Genomic DNA, 27,423 nt, shown 5'->3' with positions numbered 1-27,423 from the left:
CATCACTCTCTACCTGAATTTTAAAATGTTACGGAGGGACGTCCCTGGTGGTGCAGTGGTCAAGAATCCGCCTGCCAATGCAGGAGACATGGGTTCAAGCCCTGATCTGGGAAGATCCCACGTGCTGCGGAGCAACTAAGCCTGTGCGCCACAACTACTGAAGCCCGCGCGCCTAGAGCCCGTGCTCTGCGACAAGAGAAGCCACCACAATGAGAAGCCCGCGCACCACAACGAAGAGTAGCCCCGCTCACCACAACTAGAGAAAGCCAACGCGGCAACCAAGAACCAACGCAGCCATAAATAAATAAATAGACAGATAGATAAATATCCTTCTAAAAAATTTTTTTTTAAATGTTAGGGAGTCTGAAAATTTGGCTGGAGGTCATCTCCTCACCCTGCTCTCCTTCCAGGTGATTGCTCCTCTCAGCTCCCAGGACACGAACACTTCTAACTTTTCTCTTCAGCCCAGACTTTTCCTCTGAGAGCACCAGACCCACATATGCACAGGCTTTCTTAACATCTCTGTTAAGGTCACTCAAGGTCAAGGTCACTCGGCACTCAACGCATGTAAACAAATTTATTTTCTCCCTCTCTATATCTGTTCCTTTTCTTTTTTCTTTTTTTTAAAGGGGCCGGGGAGCAGTCTCGGAGGACACTTTTATTTTTATTTATTTATATATTTTTGGCCGCACCAGCGGCTTGTGGGATCTTAGTTGCCTCACCAGGGATTGAACCCAGGGCCCTCGGCAATGAAAGCATGGAGTCCTAACCACTGGACTGCCAGAGAATTCCCCCACCTGTTCTTAATTTACTACTGATTTCTCCTTTGGTCTTTTCATTTCATAAAGACGTCCCTCCTTAAACTTCTCTTCAATCTATCACTTCACTTCCCTCACTTCCCCGGTCACCTTATCATCCCCATCTGTACTAGACCTGGTCTCTTAACTAGTCTTCCCACTTCTGCTCTTCTTCCTCTTCCAGTCCATTCTCTACGGTCAGTAGAGACTGACTATGGAAGTGGTCAGTAGTCAGTAGACTACAGGAGAGATTGATTCTAGAAGGATTTTAGGGATTCACCTGCTTTCTCCCAGATTGATCATTCCTGCTACAAGGCCTTGATGCCAGCCGTTCCCTCTCCCACAGCAGTCCTTCCCAGCCTCTCTACCCATTTCTTGCAGCTCTTTCTCCTCATAGGATCTCAGTCGTAAACATAACTTCTTCTGAGAAGCCTTCTCTGACTTCTCTGACTTCCCAGCTGGGAGGTCAGGTATCCTTGCTAAGTCTCTCTTAGTTCTACCTGTCCTTGTGACAGTTACCACAACTCAATTATGATACTGACATTATAATCATTTCATATCCGGCTCCACAGAGTGTCATGTAAGTTCCATGATGGCAAGGATCTCATCTGTCCTGGGCATGGTTGTACCCCAGCGCACAGCCCTGCAGGATCCCCTGTCCCCTTAAACACCAGTTCAGTTTTGGATGTGGTAAGTTCAAGTACCTTTGAGTCTCTCACTAGGGTTAAGAAGCAGTTAAGTCTCACAACGTGCTGAGCGCCATGCTAAAGTCTGCTCTCTATATGAGGTCTTTGAGTGATTATTCCTGATAAAGCACATTAAGAATTATAATGATTAGAGCAGAAAATGCAAACACGTTGGTAAGTATTGAGGCATTTCAAAAGGCATGAAATACTGGAAAGGGGGCAAGAAATAAGCACAAGGATCTAGGGTTGAGTCTCCATTTTACTCCATCAGACAAACCTCTGAACCATTTTGAGCCCCAATTTTCTCATCTGGAAAATGGGGGTTAATAAGAGTATTTTATAAGGCTATGTTAAGGAATAAATAAGAATGGATTTGATGTCACTTTGCAAACTATAAAGTGCTACTCAAGCAATACTTGCCAAGTAGATGTAATGATCCAGGGCTGCTATTTTGAACCTCTAAGGTAATTCGTGTGTGAGTGCATATATACGTATACTTGTTAAAGAAAAAAGTTAAAAAGGAAAATACAAACTCTTAATCTGACTATCTACAAATTCATCATGAGCCTTCTTTTATCCTCAACAAGGAAACTTCAGAAATGACTATGGTTCGTTAACACTAAATTTCACATATTGCAAAAAAGCTTTTAGAATTCAAACAGTCGCGCTCCAAAAGTAAATTCAAGGAGAGAGCAGAAAGCTTAATTATGCCATGTCAGTAACAGTTGGCCCTTGAATGTGCGTTTGCACTGCATGAATCCACTTACAAGTGAATTTTCGTCACTAAGTACATACTCCAGTACTCCACGATCCACGGTTGAATTTGCGAACATGGAACCATGGATACAGAGGCCCACGGAGAAGTTATGTAGGATCTTCCACTGCATGAAGGGTTGGCACCCCTATCCCCAAAGTTGTCCAAGAGCCAACTGTATCTCTTTCCCAATCCTGAATTCACAACACCCATCTAAAAACAAAGTCTTAAAACTATATAAAGATGAGTTTGATATAAGAATTAAATACATCAAACTGTGACCAGTCTTTGACTCACCAGAAATCTCTATCAGCCCTAAAATTCTCCTTTGAATACAGAAGTTCTGAAGGTTCATAAAGTACTTTATTGGCCAAAAAGATAAACAATATTAAAGAGAAGTTAACAGGCATATTTTTGTATATTTTAATTCTTCAAAAATGTTGCACTATATATCGGACACAAAATGGTAATTCTTAAAGTAAAATGAACAACTGACCAGACTAGTAGTTGACAAAATTGACTATTTGTGACTTTATGAGAAAAAAAAAAAAGATGTTCCAACATTGTTGTGTTGAGGAAACAATTTTTTAAACATTTCCCTAGATTTCAAGGAAAACATTGAAATTACCATGACGGGGAAAGTAAAGGAAGCTTATCTGCTGAAAGTAAAGTGTTCCCAGGAATCATACCTCAAAGACTAAGGAGGAGGCATCATGGTTTATAACTAGTTACATGATCTAAACGTGAGGGATTATGAGATCTTTCAGTAGATCTGGATATTAGTCAAAGAAGGCAGCCCATGTGACATGCTTAAAAGGAAATGTAGGTTAAAAAAAAGAAAGAAAATGCAGAAGAAAAAAGAAATCCTGAAGTGAGTTGGTATTTATGATCATCAAAGATTGTGAATTATTGACCAAGAGCAGTGAGATACCAAGTAGATAGTTATTATTTCACTCTTTCTTTCCTTAACCTATAGTCAACCTACAAAACAAAATACCTCCAGGAAAACAACCAGGTTAATTTTTGAAGTATACTTTTTGCATTCACGGTGAAAAATACAGATTTAAGTACCTATCTTTGCCTTCACTTCGATTATTATTCACTCATAAAGGAGATAAATAATGTGCACAAGAAGTCAATTTCCTACAAAACAGAGTCAATTCAATGTCTCACTTGGCAACATGTGTGCTGGAATAAATCGATTTCGTTCACAGCACTGTTTTCAGCCATGCTAAGGGATTAATAAAACAAAATTAAATCAAATAACGGTTTCATTTCTATAATTAAAGAAAAGCAATTAACCTAAGCAATTATTTAAATATTGGCTTGCTCCGTGATTGACAGTGACTTTTCCAAATAAACCACCCTCTGAGATGGTGCTCATCTGAGGCTCAAATTGTGCTAGTTTATGTACAGATGAAAGACTGCCAGATGACCAGACATCTTTCAGTACAGACGATCTTTAAAACAGATTACAGATCCTCTTTTAATAAAGCAATACTCAAAACGGTCTACTGATGGACCCTCGGTGAACAAATCAGGTAGCCATTAAAAATGTGCTCTTTTCAAAAGACCTCCCCAACCTGTGAAGGCCCTTCTTCATGACTGCAGTCTGACTCTGCAGTGCACAGGCTGGAAAGCTTCAGCATCATAGCTGTCTGTTTCTGCACCTGTCTGAAACAGAAAGGCGGTGTGTCCCTTGGGGAGAAACATGCCTAAAATAAAACAAAACCAAACCCCAAACTCTAACTATAGACTTGTAAGAGAGTTGTTTGTTCTTTTTAAGAGGAAAAAAAAAAAAAAAAAAAGGACATTTTAACAGAAAACTGAAACAAAAAACAAATATGGTATCTCTAAATAAGGAAAAGGTAAAGGTATTGTCTAAGGACAGACTAGTTACATATACACAATTATAACATGCATTCTAAATACAGAGAAGGAAGGAGGTCTTTGTATTTACAAATGTGTTCCAAAACACAGACAAGTAGACAGTTCAAGGATATTATGTCTACTTAGATTTGGTGAACTGTGATCCAAATGCCACCCAGAGGGCTTCCCTGGTGGCGCAGTGGTTGAGAGTCCGCCTGCCGATGCAGGGGACACGGGTTCGTGCCCCGGTTCGGGAGGATCCCACATGCCGCGGAGCGGCTGCGCTCGTGAGCCATGGCCGCTGGGCCTGCGCCGTCCGGAGCCTGTGCTCCGCAACAGGAGAGCCCACAACGGTGAGAGGCCCGCGTACCGCAAAAACAAAACAAACAAACAAACAAATGCCACCCAGAGACCCCAAAGAAAAACTATGCTGATATGTCACGAAACAGAATTTTAAGACAATCAATGAGGAACCGCTGCCAAATCTCCTTAGTGCTTTTTCAAGGCTGAATCTGCATATAGATTAACAGTGGAAAGCAAATCAGATTCTACCTCAGGTAGTCCCTCTGAAAGTTAAAAACAAAATTCTTAGCTATGATCAAAAGTATCAGATGTAGAACCTAGGGGCACATGTTAAAGGTAGCAGAGTAAACCTTAGGTTCATCATTTACTCTAACACACACACACACACACACACACACACACACACACACAGTTTTAGCTCGGTTTGTTCAGTATTCTTTTGAGGAAGCTTATAAACACCTAGTCAAGAGGACAGAGTGGCAAGTCAGATCTGTGTCCCATGGCGCCTCAACCTTCCGGCAGCATACAACGCATAATGCAACTGTCAATCTCTCTTATCCTTTGGGAACTTATTTTTTTCCTTAACATAATCAAAACATGACTAAAGCAAAATAATAAACTATTTTATATGCTTTTGGATCAGAAAAGGTTAAGGACATCATGAAAGCAGGCTGACAGGCAATGAGATATGTACCTAACGGTAATGGATTTGTGCCATTTTTAAAAGAATCCTTAAATGTAGTAAAAGGGGAAGTTAAAAAATTCCTCTAGATAATTTATATGGGTGTTTCATGTGTTTGATGGTACCTGAGTCCTGACGTTAGGACAATCTTTAGAAATTTAGTCCCTGGTGGTCCAGTGATTAAAACTCCGTGCTTCCGCTGTAGGGGGCGTGGGTTCGATCCCTGGTCAAGGAACTAAGATCCCACATGCTGCACAGCGCAGCCAAAAAATTTTAAAGAAGAAGAAATTTAGTCCAATCCATAATTTTACAGAGAAGGAGATTAAAGCTCTACTGAAATAATTAGCCGGGTCACAGAGCCAGTTAACAGCAGCATCAATACTAGAACTGAAGCCTCCGAATCCCGAGGCCTCCTCCACACCACACGGCCTACAAGGTTCCTGTGATGCTTTTGCTTTATTATTCTAGCAAAAGTACATGTGATCCATAACCAATTCCTCTAACATTAATAACTTAAAAATTATTATACAGTCTATCAAATCCTTTAGCTCTCAGCTTCTCATTAGATAAGTCACTTTAAGAATCAATGCACAGAGAATACATCTTCCCTGGCCTTCTGAGTTTAATTGGTTTCATCCTTGTACCACTCTTGATGAAAGGGTGGAGAAACTGACATTCTAACAGAGGAGTCTCCAAACGGAGCCTCCAATTGTCACCTGGGTGGTTCCTGCTACATCTCCCCACCAGTTCCTGCCTGCTGTACCCAGCTCTCCTCTGCACACTACCTGTCCTAGCAAACGCTGAGCTTCAGACAGAGAAAATTAACTATTTCTCCCAAAAAGTTAGGGACCATCATAAAATTGCCTATCAGATGCATTTAGAAGGGTACTGCATCCAATCTGGGGCATTTCAAATAGCAGTTTTTGTTCCTCTTTTGGTGGTGTTTTGTCCAGCTTCTGAACATAACTTCTAGATACTGAGCGATACACACCTTGCTGAATAACAGGTCACCCAAGCTCAAAATACAGTCCTCTCTCCTTGTTAATGTTTATAACCTTATGAATACTCTCATAATGGTGATATTTCTATTATGTACTAGATCAGTCGTTCTCAAAATGCGGTCTGTGGATTCTGTTTGAGGTGCAGAGGGTCAAATGGTTTTCATAAGAAGGTGCTATTTGCCTTTCCCTGGGGTGCTATTTGCATTGATGGTATAAAAGCAACGGTGACTAAGGCATGAATAAGGTAACAGACTCATAGTCCTCGCATCTTCACTGTCACACACTCGCAGCAAAAAAAAAAGAAGAAAAAAGTTTCACTCGAGAATGTTCTGATGAAACAATAAAAGTTAATTTCATTAAACTGTGACCTGAGAACATATATTTTTACTATTCTGCCCAACTAACCAGGAGGTGTGCGTTAAGGACTTCTGCCACAAACTGAAGCATGTTTTGAGGAAAAGCACTTGCGTGACTGAGTTTTGAGCTGAAACTAGTGGCATTGCTCACAAAGCTCCATTTGCACTTGAAAAATTGAGAGAAAAGCTACAGTGACGAGACTTGGGTCTTTGGCAGACGCTTTCTCGAAAATAAAGTGAACCTCTCACTTCAAGGAAAACAACTGACTGTGTTAATGATAAAATCCAAGTTTTCAAGCGAAAATTAGAATTTTGGAATAGCTGTATCTACCCATGTGAGCTTGACAGCTTTCCAGTACTGGAAGACTTTTCTGATGAGATCAGTGGTGACAGTAAAAAATTTGAGTTTACAAAGTATTCTATAAGGAAATATGTCAACATTTGGAAGATCTGTGTAACTCAATGAATCAATATTTTCCAAATGATGTTAGAAAATCATGCACGAGTAAAAGGCAAGACAGACCAATGGATGTTACTGGTACAGAGTACAACAGTTCATTGATATGGTTTCAGATTCCGCGGTGCAGCTAACCTTTCAGAAACTTCCACTTGTTCTCATGTAGAACCAAAAAAGAATGATCACAATCAACTGAAAAGGCTACTAAAATACTCCCTTTCTCCCCCTACATACGGATTTTATTCTTCATACAGTTCAACCAAAACAACATATCGAACGCAGAAGCATATAGGAAAATCAAGTTGTCTTCTATTAAACTGGAAATTAAAGAGATTTGCAAAAATATAAAACAATGCCACTTTTCTCATTGAATTATTTTTTGGGGAAATACACTTTTTCTTTCTTTTGTTTCTAAAGATTTTTTGATGTGGACCATTTTTAAAGTCTTCATTGAATTTGTTACAATATTGCTTCTGTTCTGGTTTTCTGGCCCCAAGGCATGCAGGATCTTAGCTCCCTGACCAGAGATCGAACCCACACTCCCTACACTGGAAGGTGAATTCTTAACCACTGGACCGCCAAGGAAGTCCCCACTTGTTCTTCATAAAAATATATTATTTATGCTACGTGCAATGCAATGGGGTTCTTTTGTTTTTTTGGGTTTTTTTTGCAGTACTCGGGCCTCTCACTGTTGTGGCCTCTCCCGTTGCAGAGCACAGGCTCCAGACGCGCAGGCTCTGTGGCCATGGCTCACGGGCCCAGCCGCTCCACAGCATGTGGGATCTTCCCGGACCGGGGCCCGAACCCGTGTCCCCTGCATCGGCAGGCGGGCTCTCAACCACTGCGCCACCAGGGAAGCCCTGTTTTAGTTTTTAATGTGGCTTAAGTTTAGATAGATATAACCCATGGGGAAGAAAGCTCTTTGGATCTCTTCGTAATTTTTAAGAATGTAAAGGATCCTGAAACCATAAAGTTTGAGATCCACTGCACTGGATGAACAGCCTGCGTTGTAAAGGGGAGGAACATACAAGATGTAGAAAGAGCTCCAGAGCAGGTGGAGTGGAGTACAGTCAGGCAAGCCTGGTTTAATCCCAGCTCTGCCATGTAGTCGGTCTGTGACTTCAAGCAAATAACTTCCCTGAGCTTCGTATTCCTCTTCTGTAAACTGACACCAGCATATCAACCTCAGGAGGATGGCTGTGAGGATTACACGGTGTGTAAAGTACATTGTGTGTATATTATAGCTCTGGGAACAATGCTGTCATTAGCATATCTACACAGTAAACACACAGTCTCAAGAAATGGTCCCAAGAACTTAGGGCAGTAGTGATCTAGTCAATTTTTTTGTGTGTAAAGTAGGAAATTAAAACCTAGATAATGCAAAGAGGTCTCAGAATTCTTTCCCTGAAATGGAAAGCGGTCAGTGAGCTTTGCATTTATTGTGTAAAGGTGACACAAACTTTTAAAATATGCTTGCAATTCAACATTTCAAAGCATTCTACCCAAAGGATCAAGGGTTGGGGGTGAGTGGGAAGAAGGATACTTAAAACAAGAGAGACCTAACAAACCACAGAAAATGGTAAGGACTGGGGATGGTGAGAATATTCAACTGTAGTTTAAAAAACAGCTAATGTAATTGCTATTGTAAGAAAATCTTCAAGCTCGACTAGCTGCTTATAATTTAAACACGCTCAATGGCACTCAGGTTATTACGACTACTTGTCATATCATGCAGTGTATGATTTTGTGAGTGTGCATACTTTAGTTTATAGAAACACACATGCTTTGCACCACTACAACACACTATAATGTTACCTCAGACGTAAACAGCTTACAATCTTCTGATTTTGCTCATCACCTTTCATGTCTAGTTTGAAAATAAAGCACAATGTGCATAGCCAAGCATAACCTCAGGAGGACACAAATAAACGAATATTCAGGTCTGAGTAGTAATTCATTTGACCATGACATCCAATTCAAACTTTTGAAGGCAATTTACAATCAAAGTGTTATTTATATTAATAATTCACAAGTTCACAATTCTCAACAGATGTTTCCGGTATACTGTCCGGTAAGCAACAGGCACTCTGAAAGTCTAGTCAAGGCTTAGCACACAGCGAGTGTGGAGGCTAGGCAGTGCCACCGCCCTAAGTACCTGCCCGGGTGCCCCAGAAAGGAATCCAGGCTGGATTTTCTAGAGAGCAGCGGGGTCACTGGGAGCAGTTTTCCCATCAGAAAATTTCTTCACCACTCATCAGGTCATTCTCAAGCCCCTCGTGTTAGGTTCTGTCTTTTCCAAACTTGATACCAGCTAAGAAGCTTTTTGAAAGGGAAAGATTGATGATGAAAGGGAAAAAAAAAGAGTACCCTAGGGAGTATCCCATAGGGACATGGTAGAAGGCTGAGGGTATTCTGGAAAACAGGTGACTGCTTCCACGTCAGCAGTCGTAACTCTAAAGAGGGACTTATTTTAAATGATTTAGACAAGAGGGTAAAGCTCCAGAAAAGGAGAGAGATTTAATCTATTAGAGTCTAGACAAAAGGTCAGGTTGGGGGCTGTGCTTAAATGAGGGGAGTCTAGACTTCCCTCATTTAAACACAGCCCCAGGCTTCCCTGGTGGCGCAGTCGTTAAGAATCCGCCTGCCAATGCAGGGGATGCGGGTTTGAGCCCTGGTCCGGGAAGATCCCACAGGCAGCAGAGCAGCTAAGCCCGTGCGCCACAACTACTGAGCCTGCGCTCTGGAGCCCGCATGCCTAGAGCCCATGCTCCACAACAAAGAGAGGCCACTGCAGTGAGAAGCCTGTGCACCGCAGCAAAGAGTGGTCCCCGCTCTCTGCAACTAGAGAAAGCCTGTGCGCAGCAACGAAGATCCAACACAGCCAAAAATAAATTAATTAATTAATTTAAAATAAATAAATAAACACAGCCCCCAACCTGCCCCTCATCAAGGTGGGCAGTGTCCTTACTTTACTGATGGTGACACTAAAGCTCTGAGGGGCTAAGTCACCTGCCCAAGTTTTGGAGTCATAGGTCAGAGTAGTTTTGGAAGCAAGGTCTCTTTTTTTTGCAAATAATCCATTTTGTCTAAAATTACACGCCAAGAAAACTTCAGATGAATTATGTCTACGATTAGGATGTACAACTGAGGGAAAATGTAGTGAATAATTTATGGGATTTTGCAGCATGCATCCCTAACTATTAAAACACAGTTATTTATATTTGTTTTATGATGTCTAGGGACCCTGTGATGATGATGATGATGATAATAGGAAGACGAAGAAATTATGATCATGTTAGAGCTCAGATAATGAGATTTACTGATATAGCAGATAGTATCCTCAATTACTCATTTATATAATTAACTCATTCCATGCCCAAAACAATCCTAAGAAGTAGGTGACATTACCCACCTCATTTTACAGGAGGGAAACTGAGGAATAGAAAAGCTAAGTAAATGCCCCAAGGGGACATAGCTTGTCAGAGACAGACATGCCCTACACTTAGGCAATCGGACCCTGAGCCACAGCTCTCTAAGCAAATACCTACTATTAATAGCAGCAACTGATGATTTTAACTAAGTTTTCCGGTCAACATATAACAGAAAATTCTCACCTCCGGTTTGCTAAGGCTGGACGACACCAAGGAACCGGACCCCACGTCCAAATCCCACTGCTTTTGACCATGGTTCTCAGGATCCAGGGCAGCAATTCGGCCGTCTAAAGTGCTGATAATCACTAAGGATCTGTAAATTTAAAAAATAATAGGACAGAGTTAAAAAGACATCGAAGACATACACTCAAAAGGAACCAGCCTCTCCCCAGGCCTCTATCTGTGAGGGGGTGAGCACCTCCTCACGACACCTGTAGCCTTTCCGCCACTCTCTGTCTTGAGCCCTCCAAGACAACTGCACTATGCCCTTTATGGGTTTGTTCCACTTATGAAAAGCCCCAGTCTCCGAGGTCACCCCTCCTTCCCACACTCTAATCCCCACATGGAATTCGACATGCCCTGCTCTGTCCTCTTCCATTTCCCCACCTCCTAAAGCCTTCGCCCTGAAACGGCGTCCCCTGAATGTTCACTTACCTCCTTGCTCTGACAGAAACCTGGCTCTCCCTGAGCACACTGCTTCAGAAGCTATGAGAATTTTCTTCTCCATAACCCTTACCAGGCCCCGTGATGGTGTAGGCACACTCCTTGCGCCTCGCTACCATTTCTGAACTATTTACTTTCTCTCCGCTCTAAAAACCCTCAGGTTCAGGTCATTCCATCCATTACTCCTCCTAATAATTGTCTACTGACCCTTGGGTCACTAGCCCCATCCCTTGAGGTTTCTGGCTCCTGGTTCACTGTCACTATTAACATGTTCTGTGGGTTTTCATTATCTGTCTATCTCACCTCAGTCCCTAAGCACTCGTCATTACCAACCACAACTTCCCTGTCCCACTGAAATTTCAAGCATTCCAACCCCAGTCACCAACCCCTCTTTTCCAGCTCACCTCCTCTACTTCCTTGACTCCAAAAAACCTCTGACCCCACCAGAACCCTATCAGCCACTGATCCTCCCGCTGTTCCCCTGAACTTGACTACCATTATGCCTTCACTTCTTTCTTATCCAGTTTAAATTCCATAGTCCTCCTTTTTTTTTTTTTTACTTTTTGGCTGCACCGTGCAGCATGCGGGATCTTAGTTCCCCGACCAGGGATCGAACTCGTGCCCCCTGCAGTGGAAACCCGGAGCGTTAACCGCTGGACCACCAGGGAAGTTCCCATAGTCCTTCATTTTAAGCACTTCCTTGCTCACGCCCTCAACTCCCTACCCGCTCTCTTACATCTCACACTGAACTAGCAGAACTCCAACCCTGGTTCAATGAAACTTTCTGCCTTCGCTCAATCTTGCATCTGTGCGGCTGAAGAAAAATATAACCATGCTGACTGGTGTCACTCTACTCATGACCATCATCATCTAAAGGGCTCGAATGATGCTCCACAATCATGACACGTTTCCCTAGTCTATCCACTCTCCCACTGTCCCAGGTCAACTATTTCATTTTGCCTTTGCCCTCAAACTTCCTACCCTAGCTCTTCCAAGCTCGTGCATCTCAGGGACTATGCTTCCTAGATAGGTGTTTACTAAGGAAAACAGAAATAATCAAAAGAGATCCCACCATCCCATCTCTCCATGTAACAGCACCCGGACCCATGAAATCTACCTCCCCTCTTACTGCAGGTGAATTGTCCAGGACTCCATCCACTACCAACACTCCCCTTAGGCAGTAGGTATCTCCCTGTGCATACATAGGGATTCACTCCTCAAAAACCTCTCCTCTTGCTCTCCCATCAGTTATTCCCCCTCCACCACAGCATTCCTCTCGGCCTTCAAACCTGCCATTATATCCCCCAACTTAAAAACCAAACCAGATTAAATATAATGATCCATTCTCCCCGCTCCAGCTTCCAATCCATTTCTCGGCCCCCTTTGGAACAAAACTCCTTGAAAGAGTTGTTATGTAGTCTGGGTCTCCAAATCCTCTCCCCCTTTCTGTGCTGAACTATTTCTAGTCAAGTTCTTCCCTCCACCCCTTCACGGACAGGCTCCTGTGATACTCACCACTGACCTTCACACTGACAAATCCCATTCACTTGACCATCCAGTGACATGTGATCAGCTACTTCTCCTGCTCTCCATCAACTACTCTTTTTTTTCTATTTTATTGATGTTTTTTAAGTTTTTTGTTTTTTTTTTTTTTTTTTTGCGGTACGCGGGCCTCTCACTGTTGTGGCCTCTCCCGTTGCGGAGCACAGGCTCCGGACGCGCAGGCTCAGCGGCCATGGCCCACGGGCCCAGCCGCTCCGCGGCATGTGGGATCTTCCCGGACTGGGGCACGAACCCGCGTCCCCTGCATCGGCAGGCGGACTCTCAACCACTGCACCACCAGGGAAGCCCTTAAGTTTTTTTTTTTTTTAATTTAAGTACAGTTGATTTACAGTGTTGTGTTAGTCTCTAGTGTACACCAAAGTGATTCAGTTATACATATGTGTGTGTCTGTGTATGTTCTTTTTCATATTCTTTTCCAATATGGTTTATTACAGGATATTGAATATAGTTCCCTGTGCTCTACAGTAGGACCTTGTTGTTTATCCTCTATCAACCACTCTTCATGCGGCTTCCAGGGCACCATCTTCTCCTGATTGTTCTTAGTTCTGTGCTTCCTTGTCTCAGTTTCATTTCCTGGTCCCTCCTCACCTCTCCTATCTCTGAAAATATTCTCTACCTACACGTACTTTTCTGTGGTGGTCTCATAGATGAAAATATCATCTATATACAGGCAACTTCCAAATTTCTATCTCTGGTTCCAGGCCCCTTCCCTGAACTCTGGGCATACATATGTAACTGCCTGCCAGATTTTTTTTTCTAATAAATTTATTTATTTTATTTATTTATTTCTGGCTCTGTTGGGTCTTCGTTGCTGCACGCGGGCTTTCTCTATTTGTGACGAGCGGGGCTACTCTTCGTTGCAGTGTGCAGGCTTCTCATTGCGGTGGCTTCTCTTGTTGTGGAGCACGGGCTCTAGGCGCACGGGCTTCAGTAGTTGTGGCACGTGGGCTCAGTAGTTGTGGCGCATGGGCTTAGCTGCTCCACGGCATGTGGGATCTTCACGGACCAGGGCTCGAACCCATGTCCCCTGCATTGACAGGCAGATTCTTAACCACTGTGCCACCAGGGAAGTCCCACTGCCTGCCAGATTCAGATTGTCCTACAGGCTTCTCAAAGTGCACGTATCCAAAATCAATATCCCCAGACTGATACCCCCAATTCCTCAAACACATCATGCATGATTTTTCCTCAGGGACTTTGCAGCTACTGTTCCTTTGCATCCTGCAACATATACCCCAGATACACGACAAGCTCTCAATAAATATTTGTGGAATGAAAGGGTTTGTTGAATAATTGTTCTAGGAATTTGTTAGGTATACCAGTCTGCTTCTGAAAGACCATGCAAATTCCAAGCACATATAGTTATGTTCCTGGTTCAGCTTATAAAATGTAACTTTTATCTATCCTACTTCATATACAATACATACAAATTCAAAGTAAAGCTACAAGTCGATTAAGACAAACCAGTTCAAGTACACTCATGTGAAACCTTTCAAAGAACTTAATTGTTTAGCAAATGAATACACTTATCAAGTGAATAAAAGTGTTAATTTAGTTCCCCAACTATACACTAATTCTCACTTTGAATTTTTCAAATGGTAACTCAGTCTCAACTGTGAAAATAAAGATTTTTTGCCACACTACAAACTAGTAATTTTCAATAACACAACAAAAGAAAAGTAACAATTCAACTCCTTTCCCCATGCATTACCCTGCATTCTCAAGAGATCTACTGGGAGTTGGATGAGGAGAATATGAGCCAAAAAATTATGTTATGATGAAGGTATAAAAAATTCATACCTGACAAGCCAGAATGGAAAAGAATATGAAAAGAATATATACGTGTGTGTGTGTACATATACATATATATATGTACACACACACATCTGAGTCATTTTGGTATACAGAAGAAATTAATATAGCATTGTATATCAACTACACTTCAATAAAATTTCCAAAGAAAAACCTCATACCTTAGATGTGTCAATTTACAAATAAAAGCAATAGACTCTAATCCAGTTAGAGATCAAGGGTTCAGAGCCAAGTCAACTCTTTCCTAGTCCTACTGCAGAAAGATCCAATTTTTCTGTTCAATAATCATTAACCATAAATAAATGGTAGAATGAAAAACCCTCTAATTGAGACAAAACTTAGTATACGCAAAGTGTAACCCATGAAGAATTAAGGAGACCACCGGAACACTTCAGACGCTATTTCTTTAAAATTCAGAACCAATGCTGTTCATTTAATCATGCTAGGCATTCCACTGTTAACAACAACGAAAAAGCTACACTTTTTCCGAATGTGTAGTTATTTGTGCTAGAGGTTTATACAGAGAAAAATGGTAAAATTTTAACTTTCATTTTCAAAACAAAGAAAAACCCAACAATAAAGTATGCATATGTCTTATGTATATATAAAACACATTTTAATAAGTAATTTGGAGTTTAATATCTAACTATCACTGAAAACCTGTAATGTGAGGTGCGTTGAACTGAGTCAAAGATTCTGCTTTTTAAAATAAACAAGAAATTTTCAGATGATGAACTACTATATTTAGAGAATATGCGTGAATTCTAGCAATAACTGAAAGAAAGACAAACACGTGGGCAGGAACAATTAAGTACATCACCCTCTTAACTGCTATTGATATTTAGTATAATCTGATTCTTTGATTTGAATGGCGCATCCATAATTCTTTTCACCTCTCTTAATGGGAATAACAGAAACTCCCATAACAAACCCTGTCAGGTATCAAAAAAAAAAATTCTTCATTCTCCTCTGCTACAAGTTATGGGTTCTGTCCCAAGCACATCCCTGGAAGGGAGTTTCTCCCTCTGCCATGGCTGGAACTGGGCAGCACCACTCGGCCAAGGAGATATGTAACGATTTAGACTGTCAGACCTTATCACATTCTTGGAGAGAGAAGCAACCAGGAGACAGGCTCTGCTGAAAAACAAAGTCCTCGGGGTGTATGCAGGACAGTCAGAGGTAGCAATAAGATATGGCATTTAGAACAAACATCAGTGAGAGCTGAATAATGAGCCTGCCACCGCCCCCCACCAAAAATCAGGGAGAATCTAAGGCCCTTTATCTCCCCACGATCCACTCGCCCTATTTGGAGGTTTCTATGAGCAAGATGAAAAACTCTTAACTTATTTAAAGATCAAAGGAACTGCAGAAGCAGCATTTCCTGTGGAAAGAATCAGAGCTTTGAAGTCAGCCCTGTGTGCCCAGCCCCATGGCTCTGCTCTTGTTCTGCTCGCGGCTCCATTCGAATTGCTTTTTCATGGGTAAAACAGGACTATTTCACTCAGCTCAGCATAACTCAAATTTGCCTGATTATCAAAATAATCTGGAGTGCTTGTTAAAAACCAGTAAAGGTAGGGCTTCCCTGGTGGCGCAGTGGTTGAGAGTCCCCCTGCCGATGCAGGGGACGCGGGTTCCTGCCCCGGTCTGGGAAGATCCCACTTGCCGCAGAGCGGCTGGGCCCGTGAGCCATGGCCGCTGAGCCTGCGCGTCCGGAGCCTGTGCTCCGCAACGGGAGAGGCCACAACAGTGAGAGGCCCGCACACCGCAAAAAAAAAAACAAAAAAGAAACAACCAGTAAAGGTTCACAGGTCCCCTCCCCAGAACAGGGTTGGGAGACGATAGCTTAACAAGTACCTGAGGTGAGTCTCAGGATAAGGTCAGTCTGGCAAAGAGTGATTTATCTCAAAGCGCTATTGCCTAGGAGTAAAAAAAATAATCCATTACCTGGATGAAGACGGTCTATTGATCAACTCTGTCAGCAAACCCTTTTGAAACTTCTCTCACTTAACACATTGCTTCGGTTTACAAAGGCATTTGTTTCGATGATTCAACAGCAAGCACCGTTCTCTCACCCATAACCCCATTCTTCAAAGATCCTCTCAAGAAAGGTTTGCAATGACCTCATCCGATGGCCAGGTTCATCCCCTCATCAGGCATCCCTGCAGTGGCAGCTGGGACACTGGCTGCCTCCCATTCTGGCCCAGTCCTCGCCCCTCCTCACCTGCCATCCCGACAGCTCTCAATCTCTAACAAGCGGGCCGAGGAGTTCCAGCTTTATCCAAAGCCCGCTGCTTACTCTATGTGTAATCTGACAGCTACTTATAACCAAATACAAAAGCTGTATTTTTTCTGAATATGTCGTAACTTGTGCTAGAGGTATATACAGAGAAGAACAGTCAACTTCTTTCATTTTCAAAACAAAGAAAAAATCCAACAATAAAATATGCGTATGTCTTATGTATATATAAGAACACTATCTCTGCATTTTCAGCAGGGCATCACCACAAAGCCTTCAGAAAACTTCCCTTCCCTCTCCCAGCTTTCTGCATCCATCCCATCACTGAACATCTAAATCAGAAATCAGATCCACCCTTGCTCTACATTTAGACAACAGTCATGTACTCTGGGCTCTACTTCTATAGTTTCCTTTAAATCTTTTCATTCTTCTTCAGTCTCACTGCCCTTGTCCTACAACAGATTCACATGTCTCATTAGAACATCTTCAGAAAGACTTTCTGCCAGGCTTCCCTGGTGTCTCAGTGGTTGGGAATCCGCCTGCCAATGCAGGGGACACGGTTTCGATCCCTGGTCCGGGAAGATCCCACGTGCCGCAGAGCAACTAAGCCCGTGCGCCACAACTACTAAGCCTGCGCTCTAGAGCCCATGCTCCACAACAAGAGAAGCCACCACAATGAGAAGCCTGCACGCCGTAACAAAGAGTAGCCCCCGCTCGCCGCAACTAGAGAAAGCCCGCGTGCAGCAATGAAGACCCAATGCAGCCAAAAATAATAAATAAATTAATTAAAAAAAAAAAAAGACTTTCTGCCCCTGGTCTCGTCCCCCTTGCTCTCCCGACCGCTTTTTTGTTTTTTTCCCAACAGTTTTGTTTCTATAATAGAGATCTGATAAACTTCCGAAGTTCCCTGTGCCCAGTGAATAAAGGCCACACTGCCTGGTATAGCACGTAATCTGGCATAACCTAGGTTTCTAACCTTTTGAACAAAGTTCCCTTGTTAATTTGGTTTTTGTCGTATGTCTTCAATGATTTCAGGTGCCCCTAAAACATCACTTCTAATGAATTCCCCCCATCTTTAGAGGAACTATTTAAGTACCAATCAAAATATTCAAGGCTTCTGGAAAGAAGTAGCTAAAATTACTAATTAAGTTTGGTATAATTCCAGTTCAAAACTGAGAAACTTGACTTTTTAATTAGCCTTCTCCTCAGTGAATGTCCAATTTCCATTAGGTTATTTGGAAAATAAGGGCGATCTCATGGATCCCGCATAGGCAGGTGCATAGGGGTCTAGGAGCCCTGGCTCAGAAACCACTACTCTGAGCCCTTGCTCACGTCATCCCTGCAGCTGAGACTGTCCTTGACACTTCACTTTCAAGGACTCACTCACTTGACGTCTCCATTCTCTTCACTCTCAAACTCTTCTTATGTCACTTTTCATCCATTCTAGTACAGCTAATTCTCTAACACATGCATCTCCCTCTCAGACCTGGGACTCCAGGACAGCCCAGGGGCCCATTTATCTACCCTCAGCACCTAACAGTGCAGAGCCCCTAATCAAATGCAATAAATGTTGGTTGAATGAATAACTCTTGCTAGGGCAGATACTACTATTCACATAAAACAAAAACAAAAAAGAAGCTAAGAAAGATGTGAAAAGATGCACTTGCCTAAGGCACCAGAAGAAGAGGTTCTGGACAGAATTCTGAAGCCTAAACTTCAGGGTTTTTAACTCTATCGTTCTGTTAGCCATATGTCTGCGTAAGTGGCAACTCCTATATTACTATAATGTGCAGCTTTTATTCCTCCCAGGAGTCTCATCAAGATGCCACATATCCTGCTACTGCTTTGATTTTGCCCTTAACCGAGCAGAAATGACCTTAGGCCACAATGAATACCCAATTTTTAAAAAAATTTTGTTTGCTCTGACTTCTGTCACCCAGAATACCTGGCTATTTACAATTAAGTTTATCCGAGTCTGATAAGTAAACGCTGAATTCCTTCATACAGTAACTTTGAAGGGGTCTTAACGCCTGTATAAATTTCCCAGGTGAAACAGACGCAGGTGACAGTAGAACATTGTATCAATTAAATGGTTTCTACAGTAACAACTGCTTATTTTAAAATTGTACATTTCCTGTTGTGGGGAAAAAGAAGTCACAAAGTTAAAAATGTGATTGGGTTAAATCTGCTCTTTTGATGTAACCAAGAATCCTCTTCCTAAAATACATGCTGTCACTCAAGGAAGCACAGATTCTTGTTGAAAAACAAACGTACTAATTGTACTTTACTTCTTAGTCCTCACCTACTAAGTAAATCTTCGAATCAAACTTCCTTTATTTAAACCTGTCACAAGACTAGCCATGCCCCAAATCCAAACATAGTGCCGAAACTTACTAACTATATAACTTTGACATATCACCTAAACCTTAAAGAAATACAATCTATGTTTTCAATGTTATAAACCACATGAGAGCGGCAGATATCATTTTCCAGTTAGATTAAAACATTTTTCAAAGCACCTTTTCTGCTTTATCCTAGGAAACCTTTTAAATAAAATGGTTAGTGACAGAGCAGCGTGAAAAAAATTAAAAATTAATCTCCCCTCTCACATTTAGTTCTGAAACCTACCAGCTCTCCTTTCTGTATTTTAAAACGTTTTGTAATAAAAATGTACAGGCAGCTCCTCTCTTACAAAAAAAGGAAAAAAAGCAGATGGAGTTTCCAGGCAGTACTTAGGAAATGAAGGAACATGTGGAAGCCACAGCTCAAGCAGCTGATAAAGACAGGTCGCCTTCTGCGCCCAGGAGTGTGAATACAGAACCGTTTCCTCAATCCTGTCACATATCATATCCAGAGTCCAGGTGTCAGTTAAGCTAAAAAGACAATTATAGGGGCTTCCCTGGTGGCGCAGTGGTTAAGAATCTGCCTACCAATGCAGGGGACATGGGTTGGATCCCTGGTCCGGGAAGAGCCCACATGCCGCGGAGCAGCTAAGCCCATGTGCCACAACTACTGAACCTGCGCTCTAGAGCCCGTGAGCCACAACTACTGAGCCTGCGCTCTAGAGCCCGCAAGCCACAACTACTGAAGCCCGTGCACCTAGAGCCCGTGCTCCGCAACAAGAGAAGCCACGGCACCGCAACGAAGAGTAGACCCCACTCGCAGCAACTAGAGAAGAGCCCATGCACAGCAATGGAGACCCAACGCAGCCAAAAATTTTAAAAAAAATTTTTTAAAAAAGACAATTATAGACAGGAAGGCTAATCCATTACTCACCTAAAGCATGTTTATTTTGGCTTACAGCCTGCCTTGATACTTATGCACAAATTCTTTCTTCAGTGTGATTTGTAGTCAAATTTAAAAGTCTGGGGTCAGAAAAGTGAGCAGATAACTGAGTTCCCTTTCAACAGTGTATCCTAAGACTCTATTATTCAATAGTCATTTTAGTTTAGAAAAAAAAAGACTTGATTATGAATCTGAAGATCTGAGGAAGACCACGGATTTCTGTACCACTGATTCAGATCAGATCAATTTGTAAAAGGACAGAGAGGAGAAAGAAATAAAAGGGAATTCTATGGAGAACAGTATGGAGGTTCCTTAAAAAACTAAAAATAGAATTACCATATGACCCAGCAATCTCACTACTGGGCATATACCCTGAGAAAATCATAGTTCAAAAAGACACATGCAGGGCTTCCCTGGTGGCGCAGTGGTTGAGAGTCTGCCTGCCGATGCAGGGGACACGGGTTTGTGGCCCGGTCTGGGAAAATCCCACATGCCACAGAGCGGCTGGGCCCGTGAGCCAGGGCCGCTGAGCCTGCGCATCCAGAGCCTGTGCTCCGCAACGGGAGAGGCCACAGCAGTGAGAGGCCCGCGTACCACAAAAAAAAAAAAAAAAAAAAAAAAAGACACACGCGCCCCAATGTTCACTGCAGCACTATTTACAATAGCCAGGTCATGGAAGCAAGCTCTACGCCCACCGACAGACTAATGAATAAAGAAGATGTGGTACATATATACAATGGAATATTACTCAGACATAAAAAGGAACAAAACTTGGTCATTTGTAGAGACGTGGATGCACCTAGAGACTGTCATACAGAGTGAAGTAAGTCAGAAAGAGAAAAACAAATATCATATATTAACGCATATATGTGGAATCTAGAAATATGGTACAGATGAACTGGTTTGCAAGGCAGAAATAGAGACACAGATGTAGAGAACAAACGTATGGACACCAAGGGGGGGAAGTGGCAGGGGGCGGGGGCGGGTGGTGGGATGAACTGACATATATACACTAATATGTATAATATAGATAACTAATAAGAACCTGCTGTATAAAAAATAAATAAAGGGGCTTCCCTGGTGGGGCAGTGGTTGAGAGTCCGCCTGCTGATGCGGGGGACGCGGGTTCGTGCCCCGGACCGGGAAGATCCCACATGCCACGGAGCAGCTGGGCCCGTGAGCCATGGCTGCTGAGCCTGTGCGTCCGGAGCCTGTGCTCCGCAACGGGAGAGGCCACGGCAGTGAGAGGCCCGCGTACCCCCCCAAAATAAATAAATAAATAAAATTAAATCATCTTACATTTGCAAAGTATTTTCAGGTTACAACTCATTAAATCCAAAAATTTCAGTTTACAGGTGCACTAATTAAAGAAGCACCATTAGATGAATGTCAAATTTAGTAATACTTTTGTTAGAGAGAACTCAGAGGCAAAAGGAACACATATTTTACAAATTAGTGTCATAGTTAAAACTAGTGCTTTACAACTACGGGGCTGTCAGATGTCAATATGAAGATGCTCATCCCATCACAAGAACCCCAAGTGACACTTTGCAGCTTGTTATTTGTGCTGAAGTCGGAAAACTGGTAACTCACAACTTATGCCAATGTGCGTGCATAAAACCAAACAGTGAGGTGAGATTTTGACTTTCTTCCCAATTTTCTGCACTGACCATCTCATTTAAATTTCAACTAAATGTAATATTTAACAGGACAAGCACTGACAAGACTGCTACCAGAAAAACAAGTTTATTTTAGCTACTTTTTAAAGGGGAAAAAAGTAGTTTACTCACTCATTCACATGTTTGAGATGCAGAGTAAGCATTTAGACTGAAACCAATCAAAATTTCATCAAGATAAAAAAAAATAAACTAGCGAGACTCATTCTGCTTCTTGGCATCAAAAGACAACATGCAAAAACAAAGACCTTCATTCCCCATCTCCCTCTTTTAAAAAGTTTTGCAAGGACCATGGTTTTTCACAGCTGTTTGCAATAAAGGCTTGGTTAATCCAAATTTGTTCCCCTAATCTTCCTTCTTTAAATAAACAGGATATTGGTCTATTATTATAGAACTGATATTCTCTTTTTTTTACTTTTTTCTGAAGAGCACTTAAAAACAAAAGTTTTACAAACACTGCATACTTATCTCTTGTTGATTCTGCCAATCTACTTACTCAAGATTTCTCGGGCTTCCCTGGTGGTGCAGTGAAAGAGTCCGCCTGCCGATGCAGGGGACACGGGTTCGTGCCCCGGTCCGGGAAGATCCCACATGCCGCGGAGCGGCTGGGCCCGTGAGCCATGGCCGCTGAGCCTGCGCGTCCGGAGCCTGTGCTCCGCAACGGGAGAGGCCACAGAAGTGAGAGGCCCGCGTACCGCAAAAAAAAAAAAAAAAAGATTTCTCAAACTTTCCACACTATCTTAAGTTACCAGGAAGACCCTTAAACCCTGGCCTATCTCTTCCCAGCCAATTCTGTTTGCCAAAGATCACTTACTCTCTGGCAGGCAAAATTCCTCTATTTTCACTCTTCTTTCTGAGAAAGAAGTGGTCCTCTTGCTTGCCAACTACCTTCGCCTCCTCTTCTATTCCTTCTTTTTTCAACCTGTCTGTATAGGCTCCCACCCTCTGAATGTATAAAGATCAGAGGCAGAGGTCCCATCAGGTTTAACAGTGAGGGACTAAGGAAGTGGAGCCAAAAAGGATGAATCTTTTTTTTTTTTTTTTTTACTGCAGAGCGTGGCTTGGAGGATCTTAGTTCCCTGGGCAGTGGAAGCGCAGAGTCGTAACCACTGGACCACCAGGGAATTCCCCAAAAGGATGACTCTTTAACTCCTATAACTGTGCTCATGCCAAATCCCTCATCTTCTCAGTCCTCACCCTACGCCTCCAGCCTAGCCAGCTGTATCTTTGTCTCCTTTGCTGGCTCATCTTCTCTAAAACATAAGGCATTTCCTGAGATTTTTATCATCAGTCTCCTCTTCACACCGTTTCAACCATTTGCCCTGACATCTCTCCAACTGCAGTCGCTTGTTTCCTATTCCTACCTAATCTCTCCCTCTGGATGTCCTGCCAGCACCTCCAAGTCACCACGTCCAACACCAAACCCCTTACCTTTTCCTCCCTGCTCTCCTAAATCTTTCCACTTTCCCACCTGTGCTCTCACCTTTTAGCCACCCCGTTCTCCATCTTCAGACGGCGGTACCCAGGGAGGAGGAATCAATTCATTTGCCAGGAACCAAGGTTCTGCTTCCGATCTCTCAAATCTACCCCTTCTGTTCTATATCCACTGGACAGTACACCTCTCATCGGCACCGCTATAACACGCTCCTTTTGGTATCCTTTCCTCAAGTTTTCAGTACACAGCATTGCTGGAGAAATATTCCTTAAGCACAAACTTCAATCAGGTCTGGCATTCGAGATACTCTACACCAAGACTTCTCAAACTGTAGTGTGTATGTGAATTGACGCTGATCTTGTTAAAACGCAGATACTCTTTCAGTGGATCTGGGCGGTGCCTGATTCTGGATTTTCTAACATGTTCCCAAGTGATGACGATGTTACTAGCATATGGCTGTATACATACAATGTGCCCCAACCTATTTTTCTAGCCTTATCTTCTATCCCTCGCTGCCCAGCACACATGTCTGTATCTCTCTCGTACGCACAGGTCGCACACACACACACACACACACACACACACACACACAGAGATGCATACAAACAAAATAATGTTCCCTAAACATACTTCCCAGCTTTTGCACCTCTTGCTGTCTCCTCAAGTCCAGCCTCTGCCCATCACAGTTCTACCCACTTTTCAGGAAACAACTCATTCTGCCACAACATTTTCTCATCTTCTCTTCTACCTCACCTGGGTACCCCACCCACTGAACACTACAAAAACCCTGGGACACTGATGGCACGTAATTTGCATGGCTTCTGCCCTGTACAGTCATTATGGGTCCCCTTATTTATTTATTTATTTATTTATTTTTTTTTTGCGGTACGCGGGCCTCTCACTGCTGTGGCCTCTCCCGCTGCAGAGCAACAGGCTCCAGACGCGCAGGCTCAGCGGCCATGGCTCACGGGCCCAGCCGCTCCACGGCATGTGGGATCTTCCCGGACCGGGGCACAAACCCGTGTCCCCTGCATCGGCAGGCGGACTCTCAACCACTGCACGACCAGGGAAGCCCGGGTCCCCTTATTTAATCCTCACTGCTGAACTGCAATTCCTCTTGGAGGACAGGGGCTATCTGCCTAACCTCTGTAACCCCAGGGCATCCTGGGGGCCTCTTAAGTGCCAATAAATACCTGCTGCAGTGGATGTGTATTTTAAGAAAAATGAAACATGTTTCTCTACTTCATGTAACTTACTTTGAGCAAGTGGTTCAGGAGTTTCTTTAAGAGAAACAAAAACACTCTTTCTGGATAGCTAACTCATTAGCAAAACCTATGAAAATTTTGCCAGATGTTTGCCACTTTAAAAACATCAACATATAAACATTCAAGGGGTGCTTCTAGAATTTTAGTACGTATCCTAGGTATGGTAGTCTCCAGGCAAAATATCAAGGTTCTGATATTTAACTGAAAAATTAAACCTCATTTGTCATAATCTAGTAATTACCACATTGTAAATTTACAATACATTCTAATCCAGATTCTGGATTAATTTATCTAATGCTCCTGTTATCATTCCATTTATTAAATCACTTTCCCCCTGGGTGTGCTAAGCTTAGTCATCTGCAAAATATTTTACCATTAAAATGCCTTACATTTGTGTCCAAACTTTGAAAAGTGCTTTAAAACATGTATCTTGAAATAACGTTTTTAAGGAGATGAAGCAACTCAACCAAGACAGCCCTATATATTAAATGTTTATATAGTAAACCCTATAAATATCAAAGAACTACCAAAATTCAAGAACACACCCATAGCTCCTAAACTTTAGTGTGTTCAAGAATTGTCTGGAGTGCGTGTTAAATTTGCAGATTCCAGGTTCTTACCCTGAGAAAGTCTAATTCAGTAAATCTGGAGTCGGACTTAGAAAACTGTACAGGTAACCAGCATCCCCAGGTGCTTCTGATGCAGGTGTTCCGCAGAACTCAATTACAGAAACACTGACCTCAACCCTGGTCCGTGGGCACTACAGGGATATGTTTAAAGGGAAACGTTGAAATCTCTTTGTGAAGTCCTTTCCCCAAACAGCTGTCACACCAGCACAGACATAAGGTAATTCACGAAAGAAAACAAATGGGGTCTGTAAGTCCCTTGGGGTACTAGTAAAGCTCGAAAGCAATGCAAGAGGGAAAGTGACGTTTCTCCCCCACCTCGACCTCCATTCTCCGAGCATCCTCCAGGTACCTTGGAGGATGCTGCTTGCGCCTGGGAGCTAGAATCGGGCGCCGGGGAGCGGAGCGAGGCCAGTCTCCGGTCCAGGGGCTGGCAAGGCGGCCGCGCGTTCTCCCCCAGGTCAGCAGCAGTCCTCCGCCAGCGAGAGGCCGTGGCCGAGGGGGGACCGCGGCCACCAGATCCTCCGCGGCGCACGCGCATGAACAAGTAGACTCCCGGGGTCAGCGGTCCGGGTGCTCTGCCCGCGCCCCTCACCTGCGACACGGCCGAAGATCGGCCTCGTCGTCCGGTTCCGGCTCCCGCGGCTCCTGCTCCCCCGCGGCCGCCGGCAGCGCCTCGGCGTCCTCCACCGTCACCTCCGCCGCAGTCACGGCGCCCGCCGCCTGCACCCGCACGGCCGAAGTTGGAGCGGCCGCGGCCCCCAGGCCGAACGCCGCCTCCACTGTCGATGCGGGGAAGTCGGAAGCGCGCCGCGCGGCCACCGTCCCCGTCACGAGCCCCAGCTGCAGCGGTGGTGGCAGCAGCAGCAGGAGCAGCAGCAGCAGCGCCCGTGCCAGCGACCCCGGGCGGGCGGCGCGCTCCATCAGCGGCCCGCCCCGCGCGCGGGCATGGAGGTGCAGCCGCCGGCGCCCGCCTCTCCCGCCGCTCGGAGCCCCGGACAAGGGCGAGGACGTGCTAGGGACCCCAGCCGCCGCCCCGACGGTCAGGACGTCCAGCCGCGTTTCTCAGGCCACGTCTTAGCCCGGCCTCAGCCACCGCCACCTGAGTGACAGCCTCCCTCGGACATCGCCCATTGAGCAAACTTTCCGCGTATCTGCTCTTTGATTGGCTGCGGCCTCTGCCACTCTGGGCTCCCAGGCTAGTCCTGTTGGAGAAGGTGGGCTTTCCCTGGTTGTCAACAGCACGCCTGCCAATCAAATTGTACTTCCTTAGCCCGAGGCCCGGCCCTCTTCCGGACGCGGTTACCAATGAGAAACGCTCCTCCCGGCAACCTTCTTACCTGATTGATGAGCTCCGCAGTTCCCAGAATACCTTTCCCCAGAGCAGATTGGCCATTGTGCTGGTTGGCCTCGCCCCTCAAAGCGAGGCGCTAGAGAACACTTGAAGATCAGTGGTGGAAGCGGATGCCCCTCAAAAGTCTGAGAAAACTTCTTCTTGATTGGTTGGAAGCGGCACCTAATACGTGGCGGATTCTGAGTGTGGAGAGAAAAGTCCCAAGTGAAAGGAAGAGTGTGGGAGGCTAGTCCCTGGTGGCGGGGAGGCGGCCGACCTTCAAGGGGTTACCGCTGTAAAACCTGGTTCTTTTGGATAGGCAAAAGAAGAGCAGGAAAAATGAGTGACCGCACAAAACGTGTAGTTCCTGAAAGTGGAAGGGGTAACGTGAGTTGGGGAGACGATCCTGCGTTTTCCGCGACGGTGTTGAGATTTACGGCTGGTTAGAGATGCCGGTGACCTACGTGATCCAGTCTATCCGACACTCCCCTTCCTCATTATAAAGGAGAAGGAGCCCTGGGCCGGTGCACTTACGTCATTTTTCTAAAGTCACATAGCTAGTTATTTACAGAACCGTGACTTTCATCCAAGCCTTCTGATCCTGGTCTGCCATGCTTTGTACCTCACTATAGAGCAAAGAAAGAGTTAAAACCGCAAAAGGCCAAACTGGAGAAGATTTGAATGTTCGGCTAAGGCTTTAGAACTTTTCATGCAGTTAAGGACACCGTGAAGATTTTTGAGTGAAGTGATAAGAGTTGTGGTTTAGGAACAACCAACTTCCGTGGATTCTTCAGCAGTGTTTTCAAAAGAAGAGCACCAAAGATTAGAAGACTGGTTGGGCAGCTATAGCTGGGAGGCTATGACCCCATCAGAATTCTGAAGTTTTTTTTTTTAAGATACCGGCATACAGACATGCTCTTAATTTCTTGTGTCCAAAAGCAAAAGAAGCAAAACCCCCCACTTCGCCTTCCACCTCCCACATTTCATTGTTGCTCAGTACAGCGAAACTCTGAACTCTTTGTCTTTAATTCCTCTTCTCTCCTGTCAAACACACTACAGTCGGGCTTTGGGGCACACAACTCCACCAAACTGCTCTAGCTGTGGCCACCGTTGCTAAATTCAAAACACAATTCTCCATCTTCATTTTATCAGCTATAGTTAACCCAGCACATCAGTCTTTCCTATATAAAAAC

General features: G+C 43.8%; 1 protein-coding gene across 4 annotated transcripts in view; it reads right to left on the bottom strand.

Moving 5' to 3' along the window:
* EIF2AK3 (eukaryotic translation initiation factor 2 alpha kinase 3) overlaps nucleotides 1-26,055 on the bottom strand; it is a 67,853-nt gene extending 41,798 nt beyond the window's left edge. For 3 of the 4 annotated variants that reach the window (XR_013830947.1, XM_079940216.1, XM_079940217.1), the window contains exons 1-2: nucleotides 25,493-26,054; nucleotides 10,520-10,649 (exon numbers count right to left, since the gene is read on the bottom strand). Coding sequence is in view for 3 of the 4 variants with exons in the window: in XM_079940216.1 (XP_079796342.1) it covers nucleotides 10,520-10,649; nucleotides 25,493-25,821 (459 nt within the window). In the remaining variant the exon portion in view is untranslated. Of the gene's footprint in view, nucleotides 1-1,046; nucleotides 3,912-10,519; nucleotides 10,650-25,492 lie in introns of those variants that run through there. The other variant, XM_079940218.1, reaches the window with a different exon arrangement.
* Between the last annotated feature and the right edge of the window lie 1,368 nt (nucleotides 26,056-27,423).

Source organism: Stenella coeruleoalba (genome assembly GCF_951394435.1).
Source record: "Stenella coeruleoalba genome assembly, chromosome: 13".
Lineage (NCBI taxonomy): Eukaryota > Metazoa > Chordata > Mammalia > Artiodactyla > Delphinidae > Stenella > Stenella coeruleoalba.
This window is presented reverse-complemented; position numbering and strand designations above follow the sequence as displayed.